Here is a 19,903-nt window from a genome sequence, read left to right as displayed (position 1 = left end):
GTCGTTCTTGACTGGACTTAACTGTTAGGGGTTTACCTTTTAATTGTACAAGAGCGCTTAGATTGGATGTGCGCTTTAGTGCAAAGTTAAAAGTATTTAGGCTTCAGTCCTAAGGCAGCTGAACTGCCTCACCCAAAGCCTTATTGGGCTCCATCATTTTTTTTGATGGGGTAGATAATGGAGCATTGTGGGAGCCACATGGACACACCAAGCACCCCATTCCAAGTGTGGGAAGCCCATTGGAATTCTACATATGGCTTTCAACAGGAGAGCAATGACATCTGGATAATGCCATGCATTTAGAAAGACTCATTAGACCCATACATCTCGAGAGAGATGGGTGTGGTGTCCCAAAGATGCTCGTCCGGCTCTTCTGGAGTAAAGAGCTTGTGTGGAAACCCCCTGGCATTTATTCTGCCCCTTCAGTAGTCAAATATAACCAAGTTCTGGAAAAGATGGGGACACTGCATGCAAACAACACCTTCAAAACAATGTTTTTCTCCAGTTAAATATTTACCATTGTATAGGGATAGTTACACAGCACGAACAGGAGTCTGTGCGACGTCTATCTGGTGGTGGAACCATTTTGGAAAGTCAGTGCTTGACGCAGAGGTAGGAAATAGGCATACACCCAATTATTTTAATGGTTCGTCTCATGGGAAACTCTGATAAACTTCAATCTGAGGGGAAGTCCAGAGCCCTCTCATGCAACACAGTCCCCAGCCATACAAAAGAAAGACTAGAACAAAGTATACGAAGTATAGAATCAACTGTATTCCCCTTTGTGCTAAATGTACATGGGTTGGACTTTTTCGTTTGTTTGTTCATAATCATCTTTTATCAGTAACACTTTACAATAACATTGAAGAATACAGGAATTTTACAGGGTAAATATGCAGAATCACAGTTTATCCCCCCCAACCCCACCCCAGAAAAACCAAACAAACAGGAAAGGTAATTTTTTCCCCTTTGTCGTTTAAAAAAAGTCATCAATTACAAAATAAATCAAGTCAAATTAAAACTGATTTCCACCCCAAATGGAATGCCATTAAAAAAATGGGAAAAAATGTCAGGAATTTCATTGTCAAAAGGAACTGATCTCCCCCACCCCACCCCAAATTCTTTTTATTATCACCATTATTAGTATTTTTTATTTATTTAAAAAAGAGGGTTTTGGATCTGAGGGTGTTTTTGCCTATGGAGTTTCTGACCTTCTGCATGTTCCCCTCCCCAGATAAAAATAAAATATTAATAATGTACAAATAAATTTACATTTGGTAATAATGCTCATTACACTCTCGTAGAAGTGGGCAGGTGGGCCCCGCCTGAGAAACAGCTGAGGATTGTGGGGAGGGAAAAAATTAAAAATAAAACAAAAACAAATGGCTGATTCTCCCCCCCCCGACACACAGAACCCCCCCCCCCCGCCAATCCCCAGATGGGTTCAGTTGGCTTTGGATTGGGGGTGGGGTCCAGAGATGGCCACCTAGAATAACCACAAAAGGAACACAACTCCCCTCCCAATCAGTCGGAAGCAATTCAAATGGACAAATGGAGGCCAGTGTCTCCTCCACAACCTGCAGGAGCCCAAAGGTATCTTAGGATCAAGGAGTGGCAAACACCGCTCAAGAACTGTGGGTGGGCACATGTCCGTGTGTGGCTGGGGCGCCCCCAGTTTCTGACTGAGCAGGCAAGTGCTGAACCGAAAGAGCAGCTGGGGAGGGGGCCATTTTGCTTTGCTTTGCTGGCCCTACAGAGCAACTAAAAAGTTGCCCTATTATCTGGACCCACTAAAAAGACTGGATGCAGGCTCCCCCCCCCCCCATTACACAGAACTCTTCCTCAGATTCTGGACATACAGGTGGCAGCTCCACCGACTCCGCAAATGAAGACAAGGTGTTGCATGCAATGCACCCATACACAGTGGCAGATTTATGGTCCACAGGACCCTTTTGGAGGGCCCTACATTTTGCCTAAATCAATGTGACTGTGCCTGAAAATATGACAGAGCTACATGCATTAGAACGAGCTTGCAAACAATGAAATAAACATTAAAGAATCAACAAGGCTGGTCACAGGAAGCCGAGTGTGGAGCTTTGTTACTGTAGTGTAGCCTTTAAGGAAACAGTTCTGAGCATGCTCTGAGCAGAAAGAGCTCTGAGCTCTGGGACAACCAGGCTGGACTGCTATCAGGACAAGAGGGATGAAGGGGGAACTACACAAGCAGGTCTCAGAGCCAGTAGCGCCACTGACACACATTTAATATCAATTTGTTTTTCTGCCTAGAGACAGATGGGTGGGACTTCTTTGCCACAGTGCTGCTTTTGGACTGAGATTGTCTGAGTGGTGCAGAGAACTGTTTGGCCGGAGCACAAATGATGATATTTGGGTGAAATATTTTTCTGAAAAATGCTTGATATTTTGTGTGGTCAGGCTAAGACCCGGTTGTCCTAATGGACCAGCCAACACTGACATTAATAGGGAGTAGAAACAGCACAACAAACTAAAATACTAGAGTCACTGACGTCACATTTCAAAGGTTTCCCCTCAGTTAACAACATCGACTGATGGGGCCCTAATTCTGTGCATACCTATAAATCTGCCACTGGTTATACATTTTTCATATTCAAGAGCAGATCAATTGAAATTAATGGACATGACTAACAGAGGTCCATGAATTTAAGCTGGTTGACTCTTGGACCTTAGTTGGACACAGCCCATAAACTATAAAGAGGGGAGAACTCCAGGTTTTGTCCCAGGAAGCTGTGTTCCCTACCCTCACACGAGGAAGAGTTCTGTATAGTTCAAAAATTTCCATCCTGGGTTATTTGACAAAATTAGAAGTTGCTTTGCATGTGGCACACTCTCTGTATTCATGGAAACATCCAGTCAAGAAGCCCTGAGCCACCTCTGGAAGCTTTGCAAAGTCCTCCATTTTTTAAGGGAACCCCCCAGTGCTACCGTCTCCCTCTCCAAGCCTCTCCCACCACTCTCTCTTCCTCACCCTCTCAGCTTCATTGCCGGAAAGGCGCCTCTAGAACCCGCATCTTTTAAGCCGGACACATGTATGGTGTTAGTGGTCCCTGGCCCAACAGTTGGGGGTTGTGACTCACCAACTGAATGTTGAATGGCCATCTGTCAGGGATCCTTTAGCTGCAATTCTTGCATTGCAGGGGGGTTGGACTAGACGACCCTTGGGAACCCTTCCAACTCTACAATTATACAGCCAATAGCCTCTCCCCAAATTATCCCTCACTTTCCTTAAACACTCTTCATACCATCTGCAAAGGGGAGACCTCAGGGCTCTTGCCCTAACACACTTGCCTGCCTGAGGATGTCCCCTGCCACCCCACATTCAGAACCTGACCAGATCTGACTCCCAGCGTTGGCAATGGGGTCACACTCTCTTCCATGGCACCAGAGGGCATCAGGCTACCTTAGCTGGTGCAAGCCAGGCCTCATGGTTCACAGGCACCTCCACCCTCTGGCACAGAACAAGGTTTCTGCTGCCCCCTTGACGTAGCCCAGCAGAAAACTCTGTATGGGGAAGTGAGAAAGTTCCGTCCACTACAAGACTGGGTTCAATTTGGCTAATAAGCTACATTCAAGGACAGGATCACTGAACAATTTTTATAGCACCAAGAGACCGCCAGGCACTGGACACCCACTCTTGCACGAACACACACACACACACACACACACACACCCCAAGGAGAGGATCTGCTACCTCAGGAAGTCGTCGCCCCCCCCCCCCACAGCAAGGGCAGGAGCTGAGAGGTGAAGGGCTGTTGCTCCAGCCTGTGGAAGCTCACTAGCCCAGGGCCAGACCAAGTTGCCCCCTCCCCATGTCACCTACAGAGGTCAACTGGACCGGCAGCTGAATTTTCTTCCAACACTGGCAATGGGGCAATGCCCTCCATGACACCAGAGTAGTTTTAGGGGTGCCAAACTAGTTGTGTGAGGTGCACAGAGTTCTGACCTCTGACGGGGTGGGGTGTTGCCCCCTGCCAGCATCAGCTGCCTGAGGCAGTTGCTCCACTCTGTCTCCTGTCTCCCCAGTGCCCTGACCTGGGTGGCGCTGGGTGCCTGGCATTGCTGATTGTCCCAAAGGGAAAGGCCTTCACTTGGTGCCAGTTGTAAGAGGCTGAGGTATCCTTTCCTGCATTAACTAGCCCAGCCCAATACTCATAAAGCAGCAGCTCTTGTGGTGCCTTTCCTTTGCAGGTTAAGGGGCCCACATTTAATGATGCCTGTAAACTCACTGAAAGCAAGTTTTGTCATAACTAGGCCTCAAATGAATGTGGAAGGGGTGGGGTGGGGGTGGGAAATCCCCAGAGTTGAATTTGCTTGCAACGTTTTTAATTAACAGCCTCTGCATTTATTTCCTCAGCTCCAACCACAGGTGACATGGCATTTAGGGTTTTTAAAGCATCACTGGGAAGAGCAAACATTTTAACCCACTTGCATTAAAATCCATCGGCAAGATGGAAGAGTTTGAAGAGCATCCTACCGAGCTGACTTGGAAAAGTGAAATTTCAAAATATTTTAAAACGTTAAGATTAATCCGGATCTAAAATGCTGCCAAATTGTTTGAGATGAATGCAGGTTCTCCTTTTGAATCTCAGCATCTCTTTTTATACACACCAGAGGTTAAAGCACAACTATTCCCAGTTGCTTACAGTACAAGCCTGCGCATGACTACTCAGAATTAAGTTCCACTGAGTTCAATGGACTTACTCCCAGTTAAGTGAGTATAGTATTGCAGCTGTAACAAAGCCTCCTGGATACCATACAGGGCAGGTCTCCTTGCCCCTCAATGGGTCATGCAGCAGGGAGAGCTGCCTCCAAGCCCCCCCCCCCACCTCCTGCTGTTGCAGTGGTGCAAAACTGCATTGCAAAATGGCAAAGATCTGCACTGGTGGAAAATCCTCCCATCCATCCATCCATCCCAGGCCCCAATTAAGTTCTGCAAAGTCATGCCTAACAGTTGTTTAAAGGCTGTTAAAGCCTCACCCTCAAATACTTTTCACTGAGCTGGGCTGTCACCTAAGCCCGGATGGTGACAAAACAATTGTACGAAGGGAGGGGGCAAACCAATCCATTTTAGTGCTTCTCACTTCCTCATTTTTCCATTATTAAATCCAGTCCTCCACATTTCAACACCAGTTTGCGATTTCCCCCTAAGTCCTCACAAAAACCCACCATTTCACTGTGGATTTTCCCTACCTTTTCATCTGCAATTTTTACTAGTAAACATTTTGAGAAGCAATTCCCCCCTTATGTGTTTTGGTGTGCCGTTTCCACCAATATATCCATTTTCCCCACACATCGCCTAGCTAGAGAACTCAATTGCAAAGTTTGGAGAAGTCAGAATTTCGAAGGAGGGCTGCCGTCTATTGGTTCAGATTGTTTCAGAAAAGTGCAAAATGAGGAAGGGCTCGCCTTTAAATGCACACTCTGTAGAATTTCTCCCCATCCCAAATTTCAGGGGGCCGGCTGTGGCGGCAGGAGTGGCAGGCCAGGAAGAGGAGTGAGGAGCAAGGTGATCGTTCTGCTCCGATCAGGCTGCATTGGGGGCCCTGGGTCCAGTTCTGAGTCCATTTTAACCTGAGCCCTGTGAGATAACAGATGGACATAACTGATCCCTTCCACAGACCCTTCTCCGACTTGCATTATTCCGGATTCAATTTTGGAAGCAGTTTGAGCTTGGAGCTCCTTTATCAGGGACAAAGAGTCTCAGTTGCTATGCAAGGCAGCAGGGAGGCAAATGTCACAGTAAGTCCTGGCTCTTCCTGCAAAGGTAAATCACTGAAGATTCATGCAAAACTTGTTACAAACTTTTAATGTTTTGGGCTGGGGGAGGGACTGCCCTTTTTGGTGCTGAAAGAAAGGCTTGGGAGAAGAGGATGTATTTGAAAGAGGCAATGCTTCTTGCAGCTGGGGCAGCAACAAGGCCACTTGTCTGTTTCCATGCCCTGGGCCGCAGCAGAGAGCCCAGTCTATGAGTTGGGCCACAGACAAGGAGGCACAGAGTCAACTTAAGTCTAGTTTTGCCCTCCTCTCCCTCTTCCCTGCTAAGTCCCTGCAACGGCAACACTGAGACTTAAGAGGAAGCAGCCGACAGCCAGGACCACCCCACACAGACTGGTTGCTGTAATGAAGAAGGCAGGTGGGGCAGCTGCCCCACTTACTCTAATGGACCTTGCTCTGGGTCATCCTCCTGGAGCTGACCTGGCTTGCCTCTCTGCCCCTCAAACGCCCTCAGTGGTCACCCCAAACTCTCCCTCTCAAAGGGCCACTCACACCCAACACACCCAGAGGAAAGACCAAGGGGCTATTCTTGCCGTCTTGGAATAAGCCATCACCCCTCATCTATACCCTCAAAACTCACCTGGGGAGGAAAGGTCCACCCCCACAACGCCCCTAGGATCTGAACGGTGGAGCTCCCCAGCCCTGACCTTGGGCAAATGTAGGAACTGGCCATTTGCTGCCATCGCAGACCCTTCCATCTGACTCCTGGAGCCAAGAGTCTTTCCCTGACCCTTCCTTCAAACGGCCGCCTTTAAACTCTCCATATATTATGTATACTTTTTATATCTTATATATCTCTATATATATCTTTATGTATATATCTTTGTGTATTTATAGATAGACAGATAGATCGAACTCTGCACAGAGTTATCTATGGCTTCCTCTTGACTTGTCTCCCTCCTTTTTTTTTTTTTTGGAAGAACCGGGAAGGCAGCTGAAGGGCGGGGAGGGAAGAGACACTGGAGCCCCAGCTGCGCCCATGCGCTCTGCACGCGCTCACCACTTGCACCACACACGGACACGTCCTCGCCCTCCTCCCACGGGCCATTGCGCCCTCTGGAGAAACTGCCAGGGTCTGCTTGCGGCTTTGATGCAAAGGGATGTGCTTGCTGCTGCTGCTGCTGCATCTGGCTCCACACACACTTTTTTTCTCGACACCCGGCCCCGACAAACGACATAAAACTAAAAGTCAGCCCAAGTTTCACATGCTTGTAACACAGTTTAAAGAAAGACCACAATATAGTAGCACCTTGATCCAAGGGAGAGTGAAAAGGGGAGAGGGAGGTATGGAAGGTATTGAAGGTTGGTTCATTTGGACCCCTGCAAAACAAAACCCCCGGGAGATACTTGATCCACCCCCCTCCACACGCAAACACACACACACACAATGCAGCTGCACCCCAAAGCTGCGCTCCACTGCATTGATTTATGGGTGTCAAACACCACCTCAATTTTACTCCCTCTTTTTATTACAAGACAGGCTAGGTGTTGGCTGTTGGGGAAGGAGGGAGTCCTCAGTCCAACAACGCAAGCAAAATCCACGTCACCTGCTTCTTTTCTTATAATTAGTAGTTTTTCTTTTTAAAAATCTTTTTGTTTTATTCCACACATTTCCAAGACTCTGACACATTAACGAAGAGAGAGAGAAAGAGAGAGAGAGAGAAATGATAGAAAGGACAGACCCCTTTGCTTGAGATAATTCCAAGAGAGAGGAGGAGGTGGAGTAGGGGTTGTTTTTGGCCGCTGTGGGTCCTCTCTGCCCCCCAGTTCAGTTATAGGGTTCTGTAGAGTTGTGAGCTCCAGCTAGGCATCTCTGTTTCAGAGCGTGGTGCTGGGGTGGGGTGGGGTGAGGAAAGACGGGTGGGCCCCAGTTTTTTGTTTTCCACACCAAAAGCCCCTCAACAAAGAGAGGGGCAAAGACTCTCTTGCAGACAGATCACAAAGCAGCATTCTGGCTCCAACCTCACCTGGGAAGCTTGAAACCCCCCCCCCTTTTAATTCTCCTCCTTCCCAGCGTCCCTCTCTTCAGGCCAACGCTGCCTCCCTTCACCTCGGCCACTGTGGCTTCCCTTCCCCCTCCGTTTGCCTAAGGGGAAAAAACAGCAACCCTGCAGGGTTGGATGGCCAGGGTGGAAAAGGAGGTGGGGAGGGAGGGAGACCCTGCAACCTTCTTGCTGTGGTTCCTTTGTGTGTTTTCGTTTTTTTTGCGAGGAGGGAAGGGCTTAAAGTAAACAAGGGATGAGCAAACTCAAGAGGAGCGGGTGGAGGTGGCCACTGGAGGGCGCCATCAGCTGGCCTCTCGGATGCGGAAGAAGGGGAAGGATGCGCTTGGGTGGTCTCCTCTCCAGAAAGTTTGGGTGCGTGTAGGTCTGGGTGGCTCCACTGCGTGCGCCGGCTGGGTGTCGGTCTCTCTGGCGCACGCAGGGGCTGGGGGGGCTGGGAGGGGGGGCTCAGACATAATATTCCTTGTCTTTGTTCTTCTTGCTCTTGCTGGGCGTTTTGGCAGCAGCGGCTGGCTTCTCCTTGACCACCGTGCCGTTGCTCTGGGCCGAGTTACTGATGTAGTTCCGGCTTTGGTCCACCTGGTAGGAGCCTTCGTCCCGGTTGCGGTATTTGTACATGGCGTAGAGGAGGATGAGGATACAGAGGGCCGCGGCCGCCACGATCCCGACCACCATGCCGGTGGTGCTGCTGGACTCCCGGATGACCTCCACGGCACCAGGGGGCCCCCTCTCCCCGGGGCCGGTGGGGTTAGCTGTGGGCAGATTGTGGAAATTGGGGGAAGAGGTTATACCTGGGTACTTAAGCCTGTTTAGCTTGTCGGGCTCAAAGGAGGTGGAGAGTGGGGGGTACTGTTTTGGCTGGGGGTTGAGGGGCTCCCGGTTGTTCATTTTGCCGGCGGGAATGTTACGGACCAGATTGGGAGAGGTTGTGGAGGTCAGGAGGTCGGGGACGGAGGGCGAAGCCGGCAGTCCTGTCCTAAGGTTGGGGCGGTATCCTTGGGCCTTTTTGGAAGCTCCTTCCGGCCGGCCTATTAGGGTCCTATCCGTGACCAGGGGGAAGGTGGTATAAAAATCTTCGTCGTCAGTAGGGGGCAGGCTGGAGTCGAAAACCTCGCCCGAGGCATAGCCGGAGGCCTCGATCCCTTCTTCACAGTCGCTGTCATCTTGGTCGGCCAGACAGGGGGGCCTTGGATGGGATGGCGGGGAAAGGGTGTCTTTGGTGGTCTCGACTACGGTTAGGAAGGGGCCAAAGGTGGGAGGCGGGGGGATGAATGGAGACCGGGTGGCAATTGGAGGGGTGTCTAGGGAGTCTTCTGTTATTATGGGCAATACTAATTCACCTCCTAGAACAGAGAGAAAAGGGGGAGAGACAGAAGAGGGGAGAGCGGGTTAGTGACCTCGCAGGCACCCTGCCCCCTTGACACAAGACAACTCAAGCCACGAGAGTTATAGCTAGCCAAACCCCTCCGTCTCCATCCCTGGCCACTAAACTGTCCTCTTTCTTTCCTCCTCTCTCTCTCCTTTGCAACACATTAGTCTAGAGAAATCATAATCAAAGGAAGAAGGAAAAAAAAAGAATTAAAAAAGTCATTTAATGCGCAAAAAATTAAACAGATAAAACAGCAGAATTAAGAGCAATAAAACCCTCGGCTGTCTGGCTGGCTTCCCATCCTCTCCTGCTAAAACACTAATATTGCCTTTTCTTGCCTCTTCCTCTTTTCCCTTTCTGTTTGTTTTTAAAAATAAGAGAGCAAACCACGGAATTCAGTCAACTTACATCAACAAATAGGCCGTGTGATATTAGCATGAAGAAAAAAAATTACAAAAAAGAAAACTAGGTAAGAATGTTTTTTGGAGAAAAAACAACTTTTTTTCTTTTCTTTTCTTTAAACATCTTTCTCTGCATCTTGCTTTTTTTTTTTAATGTCTCTTTCTCGCTAGATTCATTTCTGTTCTTTTCTTTCCATGACTGCATCATTTCAAATCTTCCCTTCCCCACCCACATCCCCATCCCAAAACAGTCGCCCCTTTGCCCCTTTCTTGGGGTGTCCCAGTTTCCCCCCTCCCCACCAGCAGTACTCAGAACCAATGGTCCATTTTGAATTCACCAGGGAGCCTGAAACTCTAGCTCCTCGGCCCTTTCCAAATTGGGAGTGCAGAGAGGGTACCTATTTAGTCATAAATCAAAATGGCTTGTGGTATCAAGCAGAAGGGAGTTTTCTGCCACTGGGATTGGGTAAGAGGGGAGACAAATCTCTGAACAGGCGTCCTTCAAAGCCCCAGGGAAACAAGACCCAGGAATCCTGTCTGCCTGTCCCCTCCCGATCACTGTTTTTACCCTGCTCCCCTCTCAGAACTGATCCCCAACCCCCCTCTCCCAGGTCTGACTTGAATGAGGGCACCACCTGTCTGGAATGCTTGGAAGACAAAGGCACCTCTCATCATGTGCAAAATATGTCAGCTGGGGAGGAGGGAGAAAGGGTGACAAAAAGAAGTCTCATGTTCCACCCTATCTGAACACCCAGGACCCTGATGCATGGGGAGACGGTTTCTCAGGTGAGCTGGGGGAAAGAGAAGAGTCCAGGGTTGGGGAGCATTGCCCCTGCACAACTACTGAGTGCCCTAGGCAGGGAAAGGTTGGCAGCATGGATGGAGGGTGTACAGAAGGAGCTTCTTCAAAGATGCAGGTAAAAAACACAAGAAACACCCCCACACCCCTGAATGGAATTGTAGGAGATACATGCAGTGTCAACTTTGTGTGTGTGTGTGTGTGTGTGTGTGTGAGAGAGAGAGAGAGAGAGAGAGAGAGAGAGAGAGAGGAGCAACTCAGGCAGACATGACTAAGTGTATAGCAGGTAGAGATTTGGTTCCCCCACCCCTTTCCATCTGCGCACAGGAACACTGCCTTATACTGGCACTGGGGTGGTTATATGCAATTCTGCTTTCAATACTGCTCATGTCTGAGAAAGTTTTGGAGTAGGCTCACTGCTTCGTTTCCAGGGCCCCTCCAGGATGGGATGCGTTTGTGTGTGTTCTGCAACATTGACACAATAATAGTGCATTAGCTGTGGGTTCATACAGGACCATCCACATATTGTTCTGCTTTATTAGTTGTTCTGTGATGTTTCCCCAGTGCTTTCGCTTTATTGCTGTCTGGAGGGGGAACCCTGGTGCTAAAGCTGAACAGCAGCAGCAAAACCCAGAGCATTTTGTGGTATGACTAGTTGCAGGATTTCAGCAGGACAGTTCAAGATGTGCATCCATTGCAAAGAAAGCAGGATGACCAAAAACGTTCACATTTTGGGTAGGTACAAAGTGCCGAAACGGTTGTGAGAATATGCTGTGAGAAGGTTGTGAGAATATCCCAGGGGATTTTATGTGTTTTTGGGAGAAGGAGCTTGTGACTCTGAATCCCAGGTTTGGTCACGACTGACTTTTAATTCCTCATCTGCAAAATGGGTCTATTAAGGAGTTTCTTCACATGGTTGCTGGAAGAAGACCAAGGTATGGCAGGCCAGAGGTCAACATGAAAGCGTTGAACAGCAGATTGGTTTCAGGAACCCCTTTTTTTTTCTTGTGGGTGTGCTATCATGATTTTTCAATGCAATATTTTTCTCTCCACCCCCCCCCTCAACCTCAAATTACTCATATGGAATTCCAATTACGTGGCCATCCTTTGCATACTTAGCTGAGATTGAGCCCCACCAAACTCAGTGGGGCTTACATGTGAGCAAATGTGCATGAGATTGCACTAATTTAAGGCAGCTTTTCAATACAAAAATGAAATACCCCGCCCTGCTTTGGTAAGGAGGGACCTGTTTGGGTTTGGAAGGGGAGAGCAGGGACACTGGCACCCCTTGGAAGCTCTTTTGGCAAGCAAGCGAGCTATTAATTCTATCCTCTTCCGCCTCCTGGCCTACGGTGGTGCCCCCCTGCGCAGGATAAATGGGAAACTGAGGAGGTGAGCTGGGGATGCCAGGCAGGTGGGGGGCAGTGGCAATCTGTAGGAAGGGGAGAGTTGCCAAGGACCCCAGAGAGTGAGAGGGGGCAGAGGCTGAGCGAGGAAGAAAGGCAGGCTAAGCTGGGTGGCTGCGTTAATAGCTGCTGGCGATGGAGAAGCATGTCGGGAAGGGCAGGGATGTGCTCCTGGGAGATAAACCTGGCTATCTAAATGCTAATTCCACCAGGAGACAGCAGAGCTGCTGTGGCTGAGGATGGAGGGATGTTCCCAGCCTACCAAGAGGATGCTGTTGCACTACAGGCTGATCAGGCCAACATAGGCTGGGGAGAAAGAGAGAGAAAAAGGGTTCCACGCAGTTCTCTGTGCTCACTCACTGGAGGTTTCTCCATGCAGGAGGCACCCGAGACCCCCAAGGGCACCTGGTTCAAAGCATGGAGGGCTCATCTATGCTACCAAATCAAGCACCCCCACCTTTCTGCACCCCTAACAATCCAGGCTGGCACAGGCCGCAGGTGAAGGGGAGCAGAACTGGAATGAACAAATGAATGGCAGGTATGCAAAATAAAGCCAAGGAAAATACACGGGAGCCCCATTGGGAGGGAGGGGCCAGATGAAAGGCATCTCTGGCCCCACAGCTCCTTCCCTTTGCCCTTCTCCAGTGTGAGCCAGAGGCACCTGAGCTGCTCCCTGTCAACAGTACAGCACAATTTCTTGGTGTGATTCTAGATGGAGATGAATAATAAAATTATACCAGTGTAGAGTTGGAAGGGAAGATCCTAAGAATCATCTAGTCCAACCCCCTGAAATGCAGGAATATGCAGCTGTCCCATACAGGGATCAAACTTGCAACTTTGGTGTTATCAGCAACATGCTCTACCAACTGAGCTATCCAAGCTGACACTTTCAACAGAGAAAATGAAGGCCGATGGCTGGCTATGATGGTCCGCAGAGGGCATCTTATGGAGGATCTGTTCTGGGTTGAGAGTGGTGAGGTGGGCTGTGCCCAGTATGGCACATGGCTTCCTTGCTGATGCCACCCCTCACACAGGACCTTCTGCCTGCGAAGGCTGGCCTGGGGCCAACACAGCTATCTTTTCAGCCCTTTCAGAGGCCTTTTCAGTTGCTTCCTCTTTTAATAGCACTTCTAATCTTGAAATAAAATTGGTTTTATGCGCTTTTAATGTCTCTTTTTGAACTGTGCATTTTGTACCCAACTGGGGTAAGCTGTCCTGTAAAATCTTTTATTTGAAGGGTGGGCATAGACACTGTAGTGTAGCCTCGTCTCTGAGTAGGAGCGGTCCTGTTTAGTGTGCCTGCCTGCCCATTCCATTCCCTTCTCTTCTCCCCATTTTTAAATTTCCAACCAAGTGCCATAAATTCTGTGGCTACTAAGCAAGCTCAGTCCTTACTCAGTTGCTCATTGGGTCTTTCCCAGTTTTTATTTATTTTATTTGCACTTTGGCAAATCTCAGGCTTCCCCCGAGAATGCTGATATGCCTCTCTTTTTTCCGGGTGGCCCCAGTTTAGCTCCAATCCTATTGGCACTCACCCACCTGAGTTTGTTACTGGAAGAAGGGATAAATATGCAGAGATGAAGGCATGCCAGGCTGTCCATACACCTATTTCTGACCTCATGACACCTTTTTCTGGTTACTGGCCTTCCAGAAGGCTAAAGAAACATCTCTAATTCCACCGACACAGAAGAGGAGTGTTAGGTACAAAGTAGACATGATGTTAATTGTGTGCCTACTATTAATGTGCACATTAAAAATAACAATAGCCACCATGGTGAAGGAGGATGGGAGGTGGTGGTCTAACCTGCCCTTTTAAAATAAGCCCACAAAAGTTACTAGCCTGCATTCCTCCTAGTAGGCCAGATTTCCATGCTGGCCACAGAGGAGAGAAAGCCCCATTACAGAAATAGAGATGACTAGATTATACTATGCACTCGCCTGCGTGGAATTCCTAGTCACCTCTGGCAACCAAGTGAGTTGTTAACTACAGAGCTGGCCAACACTCCCAGAGCACAGGGAAGAGGGTTGAAGCCTTTCCAATGGGCACATGCTATGTGACAGCCGCAAAAGCCTCTTGCAGAGATGCCTCCTCCTTAGGCATAGTTGGGAGAGTCAAGCCATGCACTGTTGCTTTTTTGGGATGCTTGGGTGGAAGGATACCTGCAAGGGGCAGAGAAGAAGTTGTTTGACTTCATGTCCTGCTCTTGAGCTTCCAAAAATGGGCTGCTGCACAGATGAGCTCTTGCAAGCTTCCAGACCTCCATGGTTGGGCACAGAGACAAGATGGTTGGTTTCAAGAGGCCCTTATTCTAACCTACTACATTTTGCGGGCTCTGTAGTGATTTTCTGGAAAGCTGAGCAGCCCAAGCTCAGGGAGAGGAGTAAATGGGCAATTTTCAACACGTAGCAATACAAAGGGGGAAAGGTGCTGTGCCCCTCACAAAATGGGGACTTCCCATTTTGTGAGGGGCTTTTGGTCTGATCCAGCTGCAGACAGAAGCTTCTGATCTTATCTAGTGGGCCACTGAGCTAAGCTCAGTCTTGCCCACCCTGACTGCCAGGACCTCACCAGGGCTTCAGACAGGACCCTTTCCCACCTGGTAGAAGCCAGGGATTGAACTTGGGGCTGTTTGCATTTAAAGCAGACACTCAGCCCTTAAGCTGTGATCATTCAACCCAAAAAGAAATTCTGTGGCTTTGAATAAAGGGCTGATTCAAACAGGAATGTAAAAGTTAAGCCCTGAGGTGGTCAGAACTGATTGGGACAGGAAGGCAACCTTTGGGTTCCCTCTCAGCTCAGCATCCAAGAACTATGATTTTTAAAAGTGTTGGAGGCACTGGGTGGCAGAGGCGGCAGCGCTAGTGGTGGCATCCTGCTGATGGAGGTGCTCCCGACCCAGGGAGGCCCACCTGGCGCTGGTATCAATGCCCCTTTTGACCTTGCTGTTTCAAAATATAGAGGAATCTGCCTGTGATTACTTCCTCCCAGGAAGCAGTTCTCTAGGGCTTCAGGCAGGAGCCTGCACAAGTCCTACCTGAAGAAGCTGCCAGGACTGAGGCTGGGACCTTCTGCATGCCAAGCAGGGGCTCTTCCCCTGAGCTGTAGCCCTTCCCCAAGTCATCTCGTTTTATTGTGTTTTGAAATGTTACAAGCCATCCAAGGAGTTTTATGGAACAGGATACAGAGACAGAGCCTTGTTGGCTGAAGCACATAAAATTTGGAGGATTCTCCCAAGGGACTTCTGCCTGCTCCCATTGTGGTTTAGGTTTAGAAAGGCAGCGAGGACCTTGGCGAGTTTTTGTGGAGCCTTAAACCTTCATCTGTTTGTAGGTTTTTGTTGACTTTTAGATACCCAAGTTGCCAAGCAGTTCTCCCTGATATTGCTGGTATCATTTGGCTGCGGTTGCTGCTGCTGCTTATGAATAATATTTTATCTTGCTTGAAAGCTGCATTAGATATTTTAAAGAAAGATGGGCATAAATCTCAATAAACCAACAAGCATTTACAGAGCAGCAGAGAGAATCCCTCTTCTTGCTACCAAATGATTAAAATGGGTTACCAGGGACAAAAGGACTCATGGGCCCAACTGCCCATTTCAGGAAGGCTTTTCTGCCCTGGCACTTGGAGCTCTGAGAGGGCTGCCTGCTTAGCATAAGAACAGAAGAAGAGCCCTGCAGTAGCAGCATGATCAGGATCAGGCCAAAGGGGCCTGTCCAGTCCAGTATCCTGTTCTCACAACGGCCACCCAGTTGCTTGCAGGAAATCTGCAAGCAGGACCTGAGTGCGGCATGTGGTCTTCTCTCTGAGATGGCACCCCCATAGTCAACTGTGGCAGTATTTGGACTTGGCCACCAAAAGTGCTAAAAAGCTGTGGTGTGTGTGTGTGTATGGGGGGGGGGGGTGCTGCTGGATTTCACACATAGAGTACTCAACTAGGCAGTCCTAAAGCAGTGGCCTTGTCACTTCAGAAGGCTGCAGGGCTTCACCCAGGCCCTGAGTGGCATTGGCACGAGGGGATGGCCTAGCTGGGAAGAAGAAATTTGCCTCTCTGTGGAAAAGTGGGACATGTGGAATAGCACCAGCCTCCCCAATCCCGCAAAAGAGGAGGAAGTGGGAGTGGTCTCTGTCCTCCCTTTCCCCTCCGTTCTACCACTGCATCCTCCTCCTCCATTAATTAAAACCCCATCCAAATATGCTTTTTAATGAGTGGATTCTATCTTGCTTTGCCGGCTCCTTGGGTGGGACCCCCCCTCTCCCCAAGCCTTTAGAAACAGTTGGCACCCGCTCACAAAGGAGCCTGTCTCTGCTTTTGATCATCCAGAAGGGAGGGGAGGAGGCATCAGCAAGGCTCCCATCAAAGAGGAGCCGTTTTTGGGGGGTGGGGAGACAGGAGGCTGCAGCGGCTGCTCAGCAATTCCCCAGGGAGGGATTGGGGGGGGGGAAGAGGAGGCTGTGGGTGGGTGGGTGGAGGGGGGGCAGCCTAAAAATGATTATGCTCCTTTGGTTCAGGGGAGAGGAAACTGCAGCAGTATGGGTGCCTTCCTGTTGGCAGGAGCCATGCTTGTGCCAGAGATGGGTTGGCCTGGCCCCTTCTGTGGCTCAGACATGCCTGGGAGTTCCACCGTTCCCCACCCACGCTACTCCTGTAAGCTGAGCAAAGGCACTCTGTATGTGTGCAGAGGCACTCTTGACTTCAACATGGCTTTTGGGGCTTAGAGGCTTGAGGTTAAGGGCCATGGCCTGGGTGACTCCCCAGAGGTGAGTGGAGGTCACCCTGCCCAGGTAAGGAGAGCAGGTGCAGGACAAGTGAGGCAACCTTTTTCACTTGAGTCTTTTTTCCTGACTGATTAATTACCCACCCTTTAACCAGACAGAATTTCTTTGTGTCTTGCTAAAATCTCGATATACCTGCTAAGGGTGCTGAACAAAGTGTAAGATAATTTATAGTTCAGTAAAGGAAGGCGACTGCCGCTGCTTGTTGTTCAAAACGAAAGCAAGCCCGCCTTGAAAATGGTCTTCATATCTCATTGCAGTGATACATGACATGGACAAAATGGCCTCAGGAAATTAAAACGGTCCAGGACTCCAAACTCATGTCTGCCTCCATGGGCCCAAATCTGCCCCTCCACCAGCCCCAACTGACAAGATGGCTTAGAGGCTGTCATGTGCAGGATACTGGCATGAAGTTCACCACCCACAGACGGTCTGGGGGTGGACAGGCAGCCACCCCAGGAGATAAGCAAGTCCCAGGGCAGCCCCATTTTGCACCCAGGAGTGCAAGCTCCTTGAGGGCTGCCCTTCATGGGGGCCTAAGCCCAGAGGGAGAACATGAAGGCAGGTGGTGGGGGTCATGAGGATGCAGGGCTGGGTTGAACTGGGGCCTGCTGCTCTCCCAGGGCTACTGTAGAGGTCTGTGGAAGAGGTTCAACTTTGCACGGGAAGGTCCCAGGCTCAATCTCTGACTTCTCTAGGCACTGCTGAAAAAGACTCTGGTTTCAATGGTATCCCTGTTGTTGTTGTTTAGTCGTGTCCGACTCTTTGTGACCCCATGGACCAGAGCACGCCAGGCACTCCTGTCTTCCACTGCCTCCCGCAGTTTGGTCAGACTCATGTTTGTAGCTTCGAGAACACTGTCCAACCATCTCGTCCTCTGTCGTCCCCTTCTCCTTGTGCCCTCCATCTTTCCCAACATCAGGGTCTTTTCCAGGGAGTCTTCTCTTCTCATGAGGTGGCCAAAGTATCGTAGTCTCAGCTTCACAATCTGTCCTTCCAGTGAGCACTCAGGGCTGATTTCCTTGAGAATGGATAGGTTTGATCTTCTTGCAGTCCATGGGACTCTCAAGAGTCTCCTCCATGGTATCCCTAGGAAGTCTCTTTCCCAGGAGTCATAAAAACTTGAACCCTAACCATAACCCTGCCCTCTACAGGAGGCAGTGAGTGGCCTGTGTCTTGCTAGTTGTTATGTTTCCCCAAACTGTGCTAATGTGACTTATCTGAGAAGTTAATTTCTGGTATAGAGAGCTGAGCTGTTTGCCAAATGGACTGCTTCCAATGAAACTGTCAGTTTAGGAGGGGAGGGGGGGGGAATGCCCTGCTAATCAATGGCCCTGCTGAGTTATTTTGAATTAAGCTTTTGCTGGTTAATCAACTGACTTTAAGATATGTGACCTAATTATAATGGGTGGTGAACTGATTCCTGGGTAGGCAGGAACACCTGTCCATTCATCTTCAGAATATTTTGGGTCTGGTGTGTGTGTGGGAAACCACCCATAGAACAGGCAAGCTTAGGGGTGTGTTTTATTCTCAGAAGCATTCATGCCATATTCTTGTTGATGAGGCTACTCTGAAGCCAACTGTCCTCTCCTCAAGGCTCCAGTGCCATCTTGGGTGGAGGAGTTCCCAATGGGAAGACGGGAGAGCCCTAGTGCCCAGTGTCCATTAAGCAAGGGCAGGCCTGTATTCTGCATCACGAGATGCCCTTGGAGCGAGTGACTCTGGCTACCTGCCTTTTGTGCTACAAAGCCTGTTCCCCACTCCACTTCCCTTTTAGGTGGGCCAGTCTGTGCTGGGCAGATCCTCTGTCCGGTACATCTATGGTCAGAAGCAGGGAGAAATCTGGACAAAACTTGGCAAGGCAAGCATGGCTAGATCAGCGCTGAGCTCAAGACTACCAGAGAACCCTAGGGAGCAGCCACGACAGAAGTAAAGCGATTAATTTTGAGTGGGTCTTTGGCTGTGGAAGGTTATCAAGTAGTCGCATGTGGGAAGGGGCTACCTCCCATCGCATGTGACCCATGGGCTGCCCACATGAACTCTATAGCTGGTGAGCAAGTTGGGTCAACAGGGGTGCTACACTGGGGCTAGGGGTAGCCAGATAAGGGGCCCACAAGTGGGGACAGGGTTGCCCTGTGGGTTAGACCCCAACAGCAAGAGTCACAGGTGTTGCTTGCAGGTGCTCATGCTTATTTGTGCAAAAGGTGCATGCCAACACTAGTGAAACAAGGCAGCGAAAAAGCTCTGAGTAACACAGGCAGCTGCCCTCCCCCCGAGCCACTGTCTGTTCCTCAAAGCTAACCAGGACAGCACTGGCTCTGGGATTTTTGTCTCTCTGTGTGTGTGTGTGTTTGGGGAAAGATACCACAATGCTGCTCTCCAGAGGAACCAGCCCTAAACAGAGCTTTTAAGATTGCAAAATGGGCCAGGGAAGGAACTGAGGGGTCAAGAAGACTTGGAGCCCATAACCTCTGAAGCGAAGGCAGAGTTCAGTTCCTAGCGGGAGAGTTCAGGAGCAGAAAAATCTCAGCTTTCATTTTTAATTGTGGGGGAACGACATTGCAAGTGCCCAACCCTTATGTCTTCAGAGCTATTCTATAAATCAATGTGGCCAAATGCAGGAGGGAATCACAGCTTCAGTGCTCCCCCCTCCCAATTTCCCCCCCTGTTTCTGAAAGCCACAACAATTCCCTCCTCTCCTCTCCTCTCCTTTCCTCTCTCTTTCGTCCTCTATCTAATCACCAGAATGCTTAAATTATTTGAAAACCTTGAAAGGGAGCTAAATTGATGAAATGGTGCAGAAGTCCCTTTTGTTCCTCACAGCCACAGAGCAGCTTGGCCATTTCAACATCCTCCGGTGATGAATTCTGCAGGTTGTCTGGGGAGGAAAATCTTTCTTTTGCTTGGGCCACTCCAGTGACCCTCTCAACAACAGGACAAGGCTCTGTTGCTCAGTGGCATAAGGCAGCTCCTTCTGCCCCAATTTAAATCAGCCCTATGTTCAGAACCGGAAATGAGGACTGGAAACTTGTTTTGGTTTTACAGGAAGGGCCAGAGTTCAGTGGGAGGGCAGCTGATTGCCTAGCTCAATGTCTGGCATTTCCAGGTAGGGCAGAGAGAATTCTCTGTCTGAAACCTTGATGAGCCACTGCTGATGAGTGCAGGTAATACTAGCAAGACAGACCAGCGGTCTGACTTTGTATAAGGCAGCTTCTTATGCCCCTATTTAAAGGCTTCCAGGATCCACATCTGGGATTTCCAGGTACGGCTGAGAAAGAGCTGTATGAGGCCTTGGAAAGAGACTGTCAGCTGGCTTGGCAATGCTGAGATGGATGGATTT

General features: G+C 49.5%; 1 protein-coding gene across 34 annotated transcripts in view; it reads right to left on the bottom strand.

The window, feature by feature from the left end:
- Positions 1-752: 752 nt before the first annotated feature.
- The window catches only part of NRXN2 (neurexin 2), a 355,281-nt gene continuing 336,130 nt past the window's right edge, over positions 753-19,903 (bottom strand). For 22 of the 34 annotated variants that reach the window (XM_080985831.1, XM_080985849.1, XM_080985827.1 and 19 more), the window contains one exon: positions 753-9,157. In XM_080985831.1, coding sequence (XP_080841957.1) covers positions 8,262-9,157 — 896 coding nt within the window. In that variant the 3' untranslated portion in view covers positions 753-8,261. The remainder of the gene's footprint in view (positions 9,158-19,903) is intronic. The other 12 variants (XM_080985833.1, XM_080985840.1, XM_080985841.1 and 9 more) reach the window with 1 other exon arrangement.

This window comes from Podarcis pityusensis (genome assembly GCF_964106645.2).
Source record: "Podarcis pityusensis genome assembly, chromosome: 16".
Lineage (NCBI taxonomy): Eukaryota > Metazoa > Chordata > Lepidosauria > Squamata > Lacertidae > Podarcis > Podarcis pityusensis.
The sequence above is the reverse complement of the archived record's forward strand: the minus strand, read 5'-3'. Positions and strand labels throughout refer to the sequence as shown.